General features: G+C 37.9%; 1 protein-coding gene across 1 annotated transcript in view; it reads right to left on the bottom strand.

Annotated features, from left to right (window-relative positions):
• Positions 1-1896: 1896 nt before the first annotated feature.
• The window catches only part of ENTREP2 (endosomal transmembrane epsin interactor 2), a gene marked incomplete at its 3' end in the record, with an annotated part of 46926 nt that continues 31603 nt past the window's right edge, over positions 1897-17219 (bottom strand). The window contains exons 6-11 of the mRNA XM_080626180.1: positions 16812-16947; positions 10142-10217; positions 8518-9087; positions 5058-5132; positions 4027-4355; positions 1897-2082 (exon numbers count right to left, since the gene is read on the bottom strand). Of these exons, the coding sequence (XP_080482306.1) occupies positions 1897-2082; positions 4027-4355; positions 5058-5132; positions 8518-9087; positions 10142-10217; positions 16812-16947 (1372 nt within the window). The remainder of the gene's footprint in view (positions 2083-4026; positions 4356-5057; positions 5133-8517; positions 9088-10141; positions 10218-16811; positions 16948-17219) is intronic.

Here is a 17219-nt window from a genome sequence, read left to right on the forward strand (position 1 = left end):
TAGCTCAAAATGGGAAAGCCATGCTTACCTGTTTCTGTCTTTTATACAGCATTTGTATTCCTAAGGCAATGTGTTCTGAATGTAAATTGTTTTGACAAATAACCTAGCACCATCAGCAGTATTAGAATGTGTATAGATTAAAAAAACTAGTAGTAAAGTTGTATTTCTTCTGACATAAATGTTAATTGGTGTAACTTTTCATCTAGGCTTTTTTTCTTGGCCAAGGCCTTGAAGAAAATACACTGTGACTTAAGAAGCCTTACCATGCAGTAACTAAAGAACTTTAGATGACTGTACTTGAAGGAGTAGTGTGTTGCATGCAACTGACCTTAGGAAAGAATTAACCTACTATCACTAATAAATCTGAAATAATAAAGGAAGCTTGCTTATTTTGTTTGTTCTGTAAGTTTACGTAATGAAAAAATCCAAGTAAAAGACCATTTAATTCTTCATCTAAGTGCAGTTGCAAAGGTAATTTTTTTTTTAAAGGAATTAATCTCTCCTATTAGGAATTTGTGTGTCATTAGTATCCTGAGTAGATGCTTTCAATTACCATACCTTGTTGCCACTGGATGTCACTGTAACTTCACATCAATACAGAAGCATGCTATAATTAAAATACATTAAAATGGATGATTCTGTAAAACTTAAACTACCCATCTTCAGCTACATTCCTTTGTGACCTTTTCACAGGATGTCTGCCCAGCTCAGAGTGACACAAATGAAACCAGTGTATGATTTAACCTCAAATGGAAACTAACGCTACTGACAAGCACTGCTGCAAAAAAAAATAAACCCTTGAAACGTCAACCTGTGGTAGGTTCTTTAAGAGAACCTTTTATTTAAGGCCTTTCCAATTTCCTCTGAGAGAGCCAGGATGAAGCTTGCACTGGAAGACGTTTTTGACAGACCTGTGTTTGTGCTGGTAAACAAATTAGCATTGATGATAATTACTTTTGGGTTATTTTTTAAGATAAATGTTAAGTAAATCATAAAGGCAGCAGAACCACAAGGACATGTTTTAGTAACACAATTGTCAAGACTGCTACTTGGAGATTGGAGTCAGTTCTGTTTGAACTAGTGTTCAAGGCTCTTCTAGATAAAAATTCATCTCACTTCCTATCAGCATTTGTAAGAAGTCTGTGAAATAGGCTTTTTGGAAATGCAGAGTTCAGAGATTTCTTCCCTAATGCATCTTTTGGTCACAGTTTGCAGAGCTGACTTCAATGTCAGTTTTCAATAGCATACACTACTCCTTTAATGAACTCATGAGCAATCAAAACAGAGTAAAATAAACCACACTCCAGCCACCACTGCAATTTATAAAGGCAACATGGGGGTGGGGAGGGAGCGTCAGGAGGGGGAGTTTAATAGGACAGACCAGTTAGCCTGGCATGAAAGACACTGGGAAAATGGGTTAGAAGCAGCACTGTATGTGCGTGTGCATCATCTTTATGTTTCTATCCAAATCAGTTGTTGAGAACGCAAAGTCCAGAAACACTTTTTATTAAAACACTGATCATAGTTAAAACACTTTGAGGTACATTAAATAAATACAACTTTTAAGTTGTACAGTCCTTCTCTGGCACTTTCGCAATGATTTTCAAGAAATGCTAGGCAGCATTAGTAGCATTTCTGTAAGTACAGTGAAATAAGCACGTTTCTGGTTGGGAAAATGTTTGTTGAGATCTGACTACCAAATCAGTTAAAATTTGCAAAAATGAGAGCCGAAATTTACATTCAGAAAAACAGGCGTTCTCCTCCTGCTGTGTTAAAAAAAGTGGAATTCCGAAAGAAGACACTTTTTCCTTTTTAAGTCATCCACTACTTGTATTTCTCCCAGTCCTGGTTTCTTCCATAATTCTTTTTGCTGGAATCACATACCTGTGAATATTATCAAAGAATGGTCTCTCGGCAAACTCCAATTAAACTGTGAGGCCTGTCCCGCTGCAAATGGTGAGTGATATAGGACCTACGTGAGAATGCAACTGGGGAGCTCAAAGCGCCACAGCTCTGAAGATGAATTTCTTCTTGAAGTCTGTTTCTAGAGGTATTCACATTTTGCTGGGAACTTGCGATTACCTGTTTAAAAGGACAGGAATTGAGAAGTTAAAAATGGGGAAACAGGGTAAGAAATGTTTTCATTTAAAAGTTCAGTCCCTGAGTATTAGTTCACTTGCGTTATCTAATAACAGAACATCTGCAGAGGAGTTCATGCAGCCATCTGGAGAGCCTCTCACTCTCGGTATGAGATAGAACTGTTCCTCACAGTCAGTTAGGGCTGAGTACTGGCTACCAGAAGCACAGTCAGGCTTGAAAGGCATCAGTCATCATAGCTATGCCCAAGTATTGAATCAACAATGGTACAAACAAGGACTTTTTTCTCTCTACACAAAAAGGAAACCTGTGGAAAAGGTGGCAGCTCTGCCTTCTAACTGACAAATACAGGTTTGGTGCAAATTACATTCATCTCTTTCCTTGAAGAGATGCTAGCTTTGCCAACAGTGGAAGGTGACTAAAACCTTGCAAGCTTGGTAAACAAACATTTTGGTGTTCATAGAACTGTCAACCTACTTCACAAATCTGGATTATACAAGTATTTTACCAAAAATTCTGTGGTTTCTTAAGTAGATTGCTGGGATGCCCTGGACTTTCACTAGTTAGTAATGGGTTTTGTCTCAAAAAAACCCCACAAGCTACTAAAATAATTTCTTTAATGCAACAGAACGGTACGTCTCCCTGGACCTAAGAAATCCACACAGGATAAAACCTGGGACGTTGGTTTTATGATCCATAAAAACACTCACATTTTTTACATTGTTTTGTGAGAAAGTGTTTTTTTTAATTTGAAGAAAACAGTTTTCAGCTTTCTAACCTTGCTGATTTAATGACCTATACATTTTGTTAAGCAATAAAACTTAAAATTTAATTCCATACTAACACTATTAAGTCTGTCATGATAGTGCTGCTCTTCTACTCGTGTGACTACAGAGGTTACAGATACAGTGGTACTTCTGTGTTCTACTTCACAGCTAGCAAAACCCAATCTTTCAGCAAGCTTTACTGAACACTGTATGGTTCCTGCTACAGATCAAACTATCTCACATGCTGTTTAATTGTTATTACATCCTATTTTAGTACTTGGCCAGTTTCGCTCATTTGGGGATCAGCACCCTAATACCATAGATATGATGGTATCTCAGAAGAGGGGGAACTGCCCCCAGGCACTTATTCTTAATTGTCTGTACAGCTCTGAAAACCCTACAGGTACACTGAACGTGGTTAGTGCTAAGAACATTCTGCTTTTCAAATCTGCCAACAGAAAAAAGAACATCATTTCCATAGCTATCATTCTGGTAACGAGACTAGCACGAGGTGATTCATCAAAACCTGCAAAAAAGATGTATTACTAAACACACATTAGATAATACAAGTTCCTGCACGACTACTAATTCCCTTGTTTTATAGGATTTCTTCCAGCCCTTGTGTCTGTTTTATTCTCATTCAAGGTGAGAAGATGCATTATTCCTCCATTTGGAACAGCAAAATTTCTCAATTTTTTCTTAAGACTAGCAAGAGTCATTACCATTCTTCTAGCCAGGAGTAAAGGTAACTGCACTGTTCTGTATCTCTACCCATTCTTTTCAGCTAATAGCTTATGCTGTGCAAATACATTTGCCTGAAAAAATAACAGAGCCAAGTCAGTTCTGTGTATCTCTCTGTGTATATTCACCAATTCATGTATGGAACAATCACAGGTGCAGAAAGATGTTGGAAATAAGAGAGAATGATTATCATTGTGTAAATCAGTTCCCTACAGATCTCTTAGGATATTGCTGGGTCCAGCTGAAGAATTTAAAGTGCATTTATGAGCACTTCAATGTAAAATGCACTGCTGCCCAATAAATGTAAACAATTCCTTACTGTAAAAGAAGGAATTGTCTGAGCTATTTAAAACTGTAAAAAGATTTAAATACAATATTTGGCTATCACAGTTGAACAAATCTTTAAACATACATGGCCTACCTGGTCTATAATATTGGCACTGAAGATGGCTTCTTCCATGTGTCTTTCATCAGATTTTATCACTGATCGTATGCTATTCACTACATGACGTACTTCTGGGGGGAGATTACAGTTTGAATGTTCCAAAAATTTTGCCACTAAAATTTTTGTGTCTTTGTAAGTCTTAAGGTCCACTAAAGAGTATGGTCGCTCTTTTGAAACTTTGTGCAAAGCCTTTGGCTTCAGGTGTAGATCAAGCTTCCTTGCATCCCTTTGTTTTCCAGTTGGTAGGAAACTGCTCAAAGAATGTTGACAAGCAGAGGCAGCCATATGAGAACCAGAAACAGGAACTAAAAAAGGGGGGGAAGAATATCTTTAAAATAATAGTTAAAAAAAAAAAAAAAAAGAAACAAAAAAGGCAAAACACACAGTCACAGAAGTTTTTGCTTTGTCATAAAATGTCTGTTTTGTCTGGAGAATAACACAATCTATACAATTAAGGAAACACTGCAAAATGTGTCATTTTACCCAAGGGTCAAGAGTAATGCTTTCCCATGGGCAAGAAGGACTGCGTTTAGGATGAGTGGCTGGGTAATTAAAGTACTTCACAAACCACAGCCATTTTTTGTTACCTCTGCTTTCAGGGACATCAGCTGACATTAATGGTAAGGGAAACGCCAGCTACCCAGTGTTTTAACATCTACAACTTGTAATGTTTTAGCACACACCCCCCACCCCCTCGTCGCCCCAACTTTAAAGGTAATGTTCTGCTTATTTCTAGGCCTCACAAATTGTAAGCAGTGAATAATACAAAAGAGAGTAAGTAGAAAACAGAGAGAGTAAAAATTCTAAACTAAAACAAAGGACTTCATTTGCAGCATTTATTTTCGCTCAAAGGCTGGTTCCATTGGCACTGTACATCATACACATGCTGTTAACTAAGTGATTTTTCTGCTCCAGATTTTCCAGAGCTTCTTTATCAGAAGCTTTTAATTATTTTTAAAATAAAAGAAGCAAACTGTATAATCCTGCTGTACAAAACTGATCCTCACCTGTTTCTAATGTAGCTGGAGATAATCCTGCATCTTGACACTGGCTACATATAGAAGTCCAGGCACAATTATCACCTTTAACCAGAGAGAGAAAGAGAGAAAGAGATAGAGAGCAAAAGAGAGAGCCCACAATCAGGCCCTGCTATCCTCTGCCCAAAGCAAAAAAACCAACCCCAACATTGGAATCTTTCAGTATCTCCTTTACAGAATGAAACTACTCTGAAGAAATACTACTTTCAAGATGTCCACTCATAGAGATGTTAGTATACACAGAAAAGTCCTGTAAGCTGTTAAATGAATACAAAGATATCGTTTCTGCTTGATGATTTCCCCTCTCTCACACACCTATCTCCTTCAGGCTTCTAACATCTGAAGCTATGGAAGGCTTCGTGCAAGAGGCAGACTTATGACTTTCCTGCATTTCCTTAGCAGTTTGTATTAGAAAATGGGAAAAACAAGAAGAATGAATCTCTCTACACAACCAACATTTTATTCAGTAGTTCTAACCTCCTTTCTTTTATAGATACTCATTCCTAGCAGGACAAATGCTATACACAGCAGACTAAATTAATGGTCAGGTGACTGCTGTGGTTATCAATGATTCAGTCAATAGCAAGTGGTTACAGAGCACCTACAAATAGCTCTGGACACAGTTGCCTTCTGGAATGCCAGCACAAGGCTCACTGATGATGAGATCAGTATAATTACCGCTGCAGTCTCTTGGATTTCAAGCTTGTGACAGTCAAGATGGAATAAACCTTCACATTTATGCAAAGGCTGTTGACATCTGTTTCCAAAACTGTTTTCAAACTGTTTTGAAAGTCTAGGTAGATTATATGAGATTTTCTTCCATATCTTCAGGGAAAGTTCATAATGAAAAGCTGGTATATTCCTCTCTGGTAGAGTGGATAATTAAATTAAGGTAAAGAAATGTAAGGTGCCACAAACATAGAAAATCTGTAAGAAATTAAGGGAGACAGCTTCTATTCTGTCTTTAATTTACTTTATTATGCTGAAGTATTGCAACACATGAATCATGGCATGCTTATTATGAGAAGACACTTCAGAGATTCTGTCTTCCCACCCATTTATTATAATTCTTAATGTACTGCTGGCACAGTCAAAACTGTACTACCAGACATAATCTCAAATTATCTGGAACACATGACACTACAGTAATTGCTCAGGCACTTAACTGATATAGCCAAACAGTCTATCATATTTGATTGCAAATTAAGTTTATTGTCACAAGCATCAGTGCTAGAAGTTCATTTTGTCCTCCTTTGCCAAGATAAATGTTACCGGGAAAAGACAGGAAAACATGCAAATCTACAGTATGTCTCTTACCTGAGTTATTAGTGTTAATGACACATAGTTACAGCTCTATCTTTCATATGGTCAGTCTATTTGACCAGTTGTTCTACTCCAAGATGACTTTAAAAAGTAAGGGTATGTTACACATGACTAAAAAGAAAAAAAAACCCAAACCAAACCCAAACCAACCCAAAAACCTCAAACCCCCCAAAATGCCAACCAAACAAAAGAACACCAACGAACTCCAAAGGCTTTTTCTTCTGTGTTGATGGAGCTCAGTCGGTTCCCTTTATCTTTGCCTATTGCTCAACCCTTTGGATGTATTTTAAAATTCTGCAATAAAAAAAACACCAATAGCCAGTTTTGAGAAATCCAGATCAAATGCCTTTTTTAAAGTTACAAGGACTGTAAAAAACTTCAGCTGTGCGCCACAGCTTCAGGGCTGCTACATGTCATCAGAATTGTGCTGCTTCTCACCAATGTATGACTTCCAAAGAAAGTGCAACAAAAAGCAGAGGAAGGGGAAGTGATGTAAAGTTGTGAAAATCTTCACCAAGTAAAATTTTACAAGCTGTAGTTAACAAACATGCAAATGAAAACAACACACCTCTAGACTCAACTGCTTCTGCTAAGGATTTCATTTTAGAGTCTTCTGTGGGGAACAAAAGAATGGCAAACTAGGTAAGCACAAACACATTCCCTCCAAGTTACTCCTCTTGCTCCCCCTCTGCTTTGTGTAGATCAGTAACTCTAGAACCATCCCTACTCCTTTATTACAATCTTTGCTAAAACCAGTTACATCTTGGTAATGTTCAAACTGTACCCCTCAAATCATGTAGGGCTAAGAACTTGGAAATAATTCCCATAATGCCACCTCTGAAGAAAAGATGATCGATGTATTTAGGACAGGTTAAAAATGAAGGCAGAGCATCTGTTCTGCCAGGTGTCCCAGCAGTCAGCTTAACACGTAGATATGGCTGCCTACAGCAATCTCTCAACACTACTCAGAGCATACGGAACACAACACCAAAAACCTGCAGATTGGGATCCAGAAGAGAGAGGGCTGTTCTTATCTTTGGCACAGCAGAAAGGATTCAGAAATTCCTACTTAGTGTCTGCATGACAGCTTCATAGCACGTCTACCCTAGCTGAGTAAATTTCCTAAAATAAATGCAGACTTCTAGATTAAAGATTTGCTTTTCCTGGACAGGATGTGCCAGATTTCTAAGGATAAAAGTCATGCAATTATTAAGCTAAGTATGAGGTCTCTGAAATTTACAGAAACAGAATAATGATGCAAAAAGTGTAATAGAACCAACACATCCTCTTCCTAAATGAAACCAGCATTTTGTCCACTTTTGTTCAGAGCTAGTCACGTGATTCTTCCTCTAAAGCCCTTAGAAAGCCCAGTGAATGAATCTGGAACAGCAGAGTCTATGACATCTTACAAAGTTTGTAATCTTTTTTTCAAGCCACTTTTCCAGGTTACCAATATGAATCTCTCATAACAGCTTACATCCTTTTGTAACACCTGCACCTTTCAAATGGTTTAGATAGTTCTATGTCCCTCTGATCGAGCCATTCTCTAATACATCAAACTTGTCTTCTCCACTAACAAGCAGATTTTTACAAAGGTAACATTGTTCAGCTAACAGTGTTCCCTCTTGTCTTCCCTACTTGCCTAAAAAGAGATTCATAGCAAAAGATGCCTGTCCACAACAGCCAAAAGCTTTCATTCTCATTTATCATTTTCTCATAGGCTTCATCTTTCATTTCTTTGTAATTAAAAGTTTTCACTGTACGCTCAAACTCGCCACTATGCAGTCGCACTCTGCCTGCCTCTGACTTGTGCCAATACCATCAGTGGTACTGTCATCTTCAGAAAACACAACCTGCTGTACTACGAGCATGACAGCTCAGGTAATCATTTCCTAAACAGACCCCAGTTACTATTCAACTTCTTAATTTACTTTCTCAACATAACAGTAACAGAAAATTTTCAAAAGACGCATGGAACTAAAGCCATCACACATAAGCCAACCCTCACTGGAACACTTTGTGTAATTTCCAGGAGCACCAATTGCTACATAAATCACACACCATTCATTTGTTTCATGCTCCACCAGCCTTGAGGTACTATACCTACCTTCTGCACAAGATGAACATGATACAGGGTCACTAGTTGATCGGACTATACTTGAACTTCGGCAATTTGTAACATGATGCTGCTGGACCACACTCTCATTGCCGCTTATGTATGACGAAGTATTTGTGGGCCCAAAACAGGGAGAAGTCTGGGAAGGGACAGGAGGCTGGCTAACGTCTGCACAGCAGATCTGCTTTTGCTTCAAAGGTGGTGTGGCATTGCTCCCTTGAGCAGAATTCTGCAGTTCTGACAGGCTGAAATTCTCTGAGGACCAGTCCAAGGACCTGCCATAGGCACAGTTCTTTTCCAGTCCTTGAGACCTGTCAGTAGAGGCTTGGCTGTGGGAACTATCATCCTCATCAGGAAAACCCTCAGAGTGAGTTCTGTGGAACCTGCAGTGAGTGCTGCAGCTCTGGTCCGTAGGCCCTTTGGGGGCTGTAGAGCAGGAAGAAAGATCTGCAGAACACAGAGACCCCTGAACTTCCAGCGAACAAAGATCTTCAGAGGAGTAGCTACGTTCAGGGATATCAACAGTCTCAGAGACCATAAAAGAGGTGCTCTCAACAGAAACTGCAAAACAAGCAGAGAAAAATTAAGACTTCTTGCCCCTTTTCTCTCCTCCCCCCTCCTGTTCCCCCACTTAAAATGTAGACTCTCGTATGTGGATGTGAAATTCACATCTATGTATGATTTTAAGGAACTAGCTTCTGTAGAGACACAGCAGCAATTGTTAACAGCAGCACTTAAAAACTAGGGTCACACTCCATTGCAGTTGTCAAACAGCAAGGCTTTTTTAAAATATAAATTACTATTTAGCAGGAGTTAAAGGTGGCCACTGGTGGCTCTGGAAACTAAAATCCTACTTCACAGAACAGATTCCCTGTGTGTGCAGGAAGAGAAGCTCCTCACTAATCCATTAGGCTATCAGTCTCATTCTGGATGCTAGGTGACAGAGGACTGTTTCTGTTTCTTGGACCACTCTGTCACCACCTCTCTGCCCATAAGCGCACTAACTGAGAACACCTTCCAGACTATTCATCAATACAACATGAATGTGATATGGAAAAAGTGTTTAATGGAAGTTTTACTAAAATACTTATTTCATACAAACTGCTTAACATCTCATGATCCACTGAGGCTGTAATGTTTCAAAAGCTCTCCATAGAAGCAGACATGGTAAGGAGGCCCATTTTAGTAACTTGAACTTTAAACAAACAGGCTCTGTGCTGCTACTCATCTACTTGCATTCACAGCATCTACACTTTAGTCAGCAAGCTTCTTACTCAGGCTTCTGGAAGCTGTGCAAGAAATTACTACATGGAAAAGGCACATGGACTATCAGGAAGGCACGCATGGTTGCTGACCATGAGAAGCAAATTGCCAGTTACACATGTTACTCTTCAGAGAGAAGCAACAGTTGCCACATCTGCCTCAAAGGGCTTCACAAAGCATGCTCTGTTGAGCAGAACTCTCCTCTGCATTTCCACCCACATCAGTTGATGACTGTGAACAATCTGAAAGCAAATCCTTCTTTACCCATGGGGAGGGGCAGAGAAGACGGAAAAGTCCACTCAAAACCCCTACTACATCTTTCTCAAGTAGACAAACACAATGCTATGATCACCTTGTGCGCTGAAGTCCATAGTCATGTTCCTCTCACCCAAGCTTGACTCTGATACTTGCTGATCAGTACCAGTGACCTAAATGAAAATTGTTCATTGAAACAGCACATTAATCTGCAATTTACCACAACCAAGTATATAGTGCTGACAATCTTAAAAACGCATCTGATAATGTGAAATAACTACTATCTAAAGCTGCTATTCAGACTGAACGCTATTTAAAAATACAGTATTTTACAATGTCTTTGTGTCAGGAACAAATGCAGGGCAAAGAAACATGCTTAAAGCAATTCTTATTTTTTCCAGAACCTACAGGCTAAATTCATCATGAGTTCACAGGCAGCTGTGACTGCAGGCCCATATTACAAAGCTTAACAGCTGCAATGTTTAATGGCTTTATTACAAACAATCTCTTTTTCACAGTCTGCATTTTCCATATTACACGGTTTTCCCACCACACTTTATCATCCTCAAACAGGATAGAGAAAAGCAGAAACTATAAAACCAAGCACAAGAGCAGTATTTTCTTTAGTTATTTGCTGAGATACTAACACCTAATGTATTTTTAGGCCACACATCATCATTGCCACCAAAGGTGGCCAATGCAGGATGCTCTCCAGCCCATCAGATTGCTGAAGGGAGATAATACTAGGACTCACCCTTTTTTTCAGAAAGGTTGGATTTAAGTGGGTAACTTCCCTTCACTTTTGAGAATCATGTGAACACAGCAGAGAATCAGTCCTACTGGAAGGACTTGATCCATAAACACCTGAAATTTAGGAAATCTTCTTTCCATTGATTTTAGCAGACTTTAGATTTCACCTTATTGCCAATCTCATTAGATTTTTCGCAATTCTTTGGGATCATGATTGTTTAAAAAATGGTTCCAATAAATAGCTGGTAACAATACATGAGAAAAATATAAGAAGTCAAAAGGAATGAGACTGATACCATCTTTAGCAGAAAACATCTTATCTACTTCTGTCTCCAGGGCCACAATTACCTAGTGAAAGCTTATTATGGTTGGTGACACAACCTAGAAATAACCACCAGTCACCTCTGTGAAAAACTAAGAGTTTAATCTGTAACTGGCTGTCTAAAAAACTGAACGTGACACTATTACTCTGACGCTATTAAGGAAGAGCTTCCAGTGCACATGGCAGTGTAGATTAATGCACATATATACATATATATATATATATATATTCAGAGCTTATTGTGCTAATTAATTTTTTTCTACATCTACCTATCCATAGCTTACTGTGATCAGGGAACCTCTGATACAAATTTATTTTTTAAAAGTGAAGTCTAAGGGTCAACAAATACAACTCTAAAGAAAGAAGAGTACCAGGCATACTTTAACACAGCAATAGTTTGATAAGAGGACTGGGAAGCAAAACAAAATCACTCATGTTTTTACACAATTTGTTTGGAAATTGGAAATTTCTTAAAGGATCTTTCTTTATGGAAGCAGAATATCACATCTGTGGTTAAGGACAGAAAAAAAAAAAGTGGTGTCATTCAAGCTGCAGACCATTGCTGGGAACTAACTGTGGAACTGCTGTGAGCTAACTGGAAAAGTAAGAAGTGTTCTCATATGTTCTTTATTGCTGGAAAAAATCTTATCAGACTGTGGAAGAAATTGTATGTTTTGAAGGTGCTTGTTTCTTTTTAAAAATCTAGGAGTTCTTTTTAAATCTATGTGGTTTCATACATTCTTAATCATTGACAGGAAAGTATCTGCTGAATATTTGTGCTGAAACATTTATTGACTACCTACATTCTCCCAGTCATCTGGCAGCTCTAATGACATTGTCTAGTAACTATAAAAAGGCCTACTACTGATGAAATGAGTTACATGCAAGGCTGAGTTTGGCTTACTTTGGCAAAACTGTACTAGTGAAAAAGAACCATCTGTAGCTTTGATCTAGAAAATTTAAAACAACATTATTGCACAGCATATAACGGAAATCTAAGGCTTGTGAAAAAAACTGGCTTAGCAACTCCTGAAATCAAAATATTGCATCTCTCTCAAAAACACCACTCTATTTTACAGGCAGAAGAAATACACACATTGTACTTACATGCCTTAGTTCCCTATTACACAAACACTTCTAGATCACAACAGTTCAATCTTCATGACTTTTTTGTTCCCCCTCTGTGTAGTTTGACAAAGGGAACAATTACAGCGCTGACGGATTTCTCTTTGACCTGGGAATAAGACAACTAAGCTCATGTGACACAAGCCACTGAGCAACTATCAGTACATCTTTTTGGAACAGAGCTAGTACAGAGCACACTATGGACCTAAGGGGTATTCCAACATGGCTGGGAGACAAAACTATTTTACCTTGCAGTTAGGTGTTAATACCAATAGTCCTTCAGCTCCCCTAGGGTAAGGAGACATGTCTTAGGGAAATTACAGAGAGGAACTGTTCTCAGCACTCTCCTCCATGCAATCAGATCTGTATCAGTCTTTCACATCCTGTGGAATTTAGAGGGATGCACAAGCTCAGCCACCATCCATCACATCCCTTCACAGGCTCTACCTCAATCAGAGGTTCCTACAGAGGCTGAAAACCCTGCAGTGACATACCTAAAGACACGGGGCTGCATAAATAAGATAATATTTTTGGAGGTGACTTGCTACTATGTGAATTAAAGGACACAGTCTCTCAGCTTAACTTCTGGATGCTTGCTCATATACTGCAGACTATATTGTATTATAGTTTTCTCTAATTACAACTGCTGGAAATTAAAAAGAAAAGAAACCCAAACAATCAAAAACAAACCTCACAACCAAAACAACATGACAAATAGATGGTACAAATGTACACACACAGAAATTGCTTCTTGAGACCAAATGGAAGACTGTGAATACTCCCCCCTCTATAAAATCCCCCACATACCGAAAAGCACTCATAATCTTTATCTCTTAAGTGCTTCTTTGATAGCTAGCATCCTTAACAGTGGGAAAACATGAGACTTCAAGATTTTGTGCATGCAGAAGAAATCAGGGATATAATTTGAATTTGGTTTCTTCTACTTTTTTCAGTATTTAGCCGTATTTTGTAAAACACAAGCCACACACTTATCAATGTGTTAAGCTTTCTGGTTTCTTCCTTTGCTCTTTCTCCATTCAAAAGAATAATTGCTGAATATATTTTCTATGTATTTGGAATCAATTAACCCTCTTGCTGGGGAGAAGCAGAACCATGGTTTTAATTGTAGGAAGTAACATGGACAGTTCAGAGTTTTGGTTCATATAGGAATGACACACGGTTTCATATGGGTTCCTGCACAGCCTAGGGTAACAAAACCTTATTGACTTGCACATAATTAGACATAAAGCCAGTAAAGACAGTCACTAAGCTATCAACAGGAAACAAGCTTGGATCGCCTACAGGCTGGTAAATCTTATAAAGTTAGTGGCACAATTCACCCAGAACCCTGATCTGTTTGCTCTTACCTTTTCTTTACCTGACTTAACACTTTGCATAGAAAACAGTGTGAAAACCACTTTTTCCATAGTCATATAATGGGAATTCCTAATCACTACAGATGACAACAGCAATTTTTACTTAGATGCAACCACTTAAATTAGCACTGATATTTGTTGACCATCAAATGTGTGAAATATTGAGTCTAATTTGATACAATTTTATAAAACTCTAAGGGCCTCAATTCACTTAAAACCAAACAAACCCTACTGCCAGTAAGTTTGATCAGTAAGTTTTTTCAATTATTACATTATTACCTAATGGTTACTAGAAGCACTTCTGTAGCACTTCTAAATCTCTGCAATGATTTCCGTTGCAAAGCCTGAAATTTTAAGGGATTTATCAATCTAGTTATTTCAGTTCATACTGTACTGTAGCTTAATGCCATGCTATATGGGAGCATTTGCATCACCTAAGAATTTAAGACTCTCATTTTCTTCCTCTTGTAGACCTAAAACCGTCTTAAACTTTGGCTCCACTCCTCCACTTACAGACTGACTGGGACACTGACTGCAAAAAAAATACATTCAGGATTTTGTTGTCAAGAAAAGTAAATGGCTACAAAGTCACTGCAGGCTTCAGCAAGCATTGCCAAAATACTACACTTCAGCACCTGTTGTTATCTTGCTTCTACAAGCTTCCAAACCAGCAATCATCAGGTATATATAAACTACTCCTGGTAAGAAACTATATAATTATCAGCATTTAGAAATTAAAAATCAGCAGTAATTTTCACTTGTGATTAGGACAAACACTTCTGGAACCCAGGTGGCCAGAGACGAATAGGCAAGGCACTGACACTGACATCCCAGATGTCAAAAAACAACAGTGAATGCATCTACTCAGTAAAACTCATGCTTTTCTTGCAAGAGCATGACTTTGCTATTATATCTTATCTTGTTAAACTGTATTTTTGTTACATGCTGGTGCTGTTGTGCTGCTGGATGTCGATGCTCATGCAAAGTATAATCCCAAGTACAAGACTGCTCAAAGTGATTTTCTGCTTAAGCATAAATAGACACTTTTCTAAACCTTACTTTGAACCACAAATAAATTCTTATCACAGATATGATACTTCAGTTCCCTCCAAACAAGGTATAATTCATAAGACTTTTGCCAATTTTTTTCTTTTAATCACTGAAAGAACTTGACTCCTTCAGGGCTTGCAGGTTCCTCTGAGTTACTGCAAAGGAAGAAGGATGAAACTTGTATTAAAAAGTTTTTAGGAAACAGACGGCCTTGAAAAACTTCAATTTTGCTGTTCAGAAAAGGATTTCACTCACAAGGAGTTTATACCAATTAACTGTATTACAGCCAAATAAACCAAAGGTATTGCAATGTTTGGCCTGTTTATTGTGGTGGTTGGTGCAGGGTATGACACAAGGACTTGTCAGTCACAGAAGCCGCAAAGTTAGGCATATCTTGGAGGTCTTTAATTGCATTTTTGTCAGTGACTGTGCACCTCAACATTCTTTTTTTTTTTCTCAGACACTTGTCTTAATTATCTTACTAATATTATTGAGTATAATAGTAAAACCATATAATTTCTTTTTTTTTGTTTCGGTTTCCCCCAACATGAACAAAATCACTAGCAAGCATCTCAATTTTACATTTTGGGGAAATGCAAAGTACTCTTGTCTGTAATTTGGGTGCAATTTGGCAACCTGAACACACACTTCCACAGTGCTCTATTACCAACAGGTAAGCATTATCTAGAATGTTTGACTCATTGAGTTTTTATTGATGCCTGTGAGAAATTACAGTTTCTAAAAGCAATTTTAAGTATTTTGCTATTAGTGACAGCTGATTCAACTATCCCAAGTCACGCAAAACTTTGCTCAAATTAGCTTTAGCTGAACATGTGGCTAAGTTGTAATTCTAGTTTCAGTTCAGTTGACACCATAGTAAAAAATAAGACAAAAAAGTGTAATGTAAATAAATACTTGAAGTATCCTGGGTCCTTTCTCAAAGTTCAGAATCAAGGTGTTACAAGCTCTCAGGAGTAACTGTTTCTGCCACAGAACAGCAGAAGCTATTAAGAATTGTAAGAGGCAGAAGTACAAGCAATAGATACAGAATTACTAGTTGCTATTTCTTAAGAAGAACATGTCCCTATGCTTTTATCATTCAAACCTTCCCCATGTATGTTTTCTTATCAGGGAATCTAACACTGAAGCAGGAATTGGTTTCCAGCACTTTGGTGCCTGACAGGAGCCTCTTTATGGAGGCTGTATCTTACAACTACTAAAGCATACATTTGGCACGGAGTTCATGGCATCCTGTCAAGACTAGAGCATACCATTATAAGAACCTAAACTATTATCAGATGCTCCCAGTACTTTTCCAGAACAGGATCTGAAAGCCAATGTAAGTGGGGCACTGCAAATGTGTATTTTTAACTTTGCTAATCTGAGATTATTTAGAGATTTTTGTTCAGAACTTTCAAGTACATGTCCTATCTACACATAGCACTTAAAACAGGAATTAGTCATTATCTTCGCTCAGATCACATGCAGAGCAAAACCAAATGTCCCATGAGCTCCATGCTATATACACACATACCCAAACATACAGGTATTGTTAGCATTACATGTCACAAGACACACAGTTATTTTTTTCCTTATTAAACCTACACTGCTGTACTGAGCTCCAACCAAAAGTAGTATATTAAATTGAGGCAAATCCACAATCATCAGCAGTTGAAATAAAAAATATTTTACAATTGGAGGTGTTTTTAAGAAAATTAACCTGCTTCCTAATCAAGATTGCTTATTCCCTGTAGAAATTTAGAAGTGTAATCTCATTTTAAAATATCATTATCCTTTTCAAGAAAGGAAAACCACTGTGCTTCAGTGGTGCCAATCCATTCTTCTAGGTTTCTGTTACTGACTGTTCAGTATCACACAACTTCTTAAACAGATTCAGCTGAAATATTACTATTCATTAAGATTTGCCCAAACATGCACAAGACCACAAAGAGGATTGTTAATTAAACCCTTTTAAAAAGAATGGTGTGAAAAATGTGCTTAAAGAACATAACTATTTTCTAATGCTTGTTCTCCCAAAGTACAATTAACTCCTACATTATCTTAGATCATCAAATTTATCTAAAATTGTTTGGGATCATGAAAATTTGAAGACTATGTAAAGAATTTCCTTTGGCTTTCCTTACCTGACTGGCAGGCGTCTCTCCAATCACTGCCTCATAAGGGGGGGGCAGCTCAGTTGGATACATCATTCCTGGGCTGTTAATGGTTACTGCATATAAAGCACTGAATGAGGAATGAGGGAAATCCAGATGGAGACCTCTGTTTAAAAACAGAAACAAGCAAACTTAATAATTAAGAAATGGCATTGGATTTATTTGGTGAACTACCTACAGCAGTGATGTAGTGATCTCTGAATTCAAAGCCAATATACCACAAATAATAATACTGAAGAAATTTAACAGATAATCAAAATGAAGCCCTCATTCACAGGGCTTCATTCGAAAATCTGTAGCTTTAAAAATTCCATTTTATTTTGGGTAACAGCTGTCTCTACCAGCCCGTTTTGCAGTCATTCAAGTCCTTCACTACTC

This window comes from Psittacula echo (assembly GCF_963264785.1).
Source record: "Psittacula echo genome assembly, chromosome: 10".
Lineage (NCBI taxonomy): Eukaryota > Metazoa > Chordata > Aves > Psittaciformes > Psittacidae > Psittacula > Psittacula echo.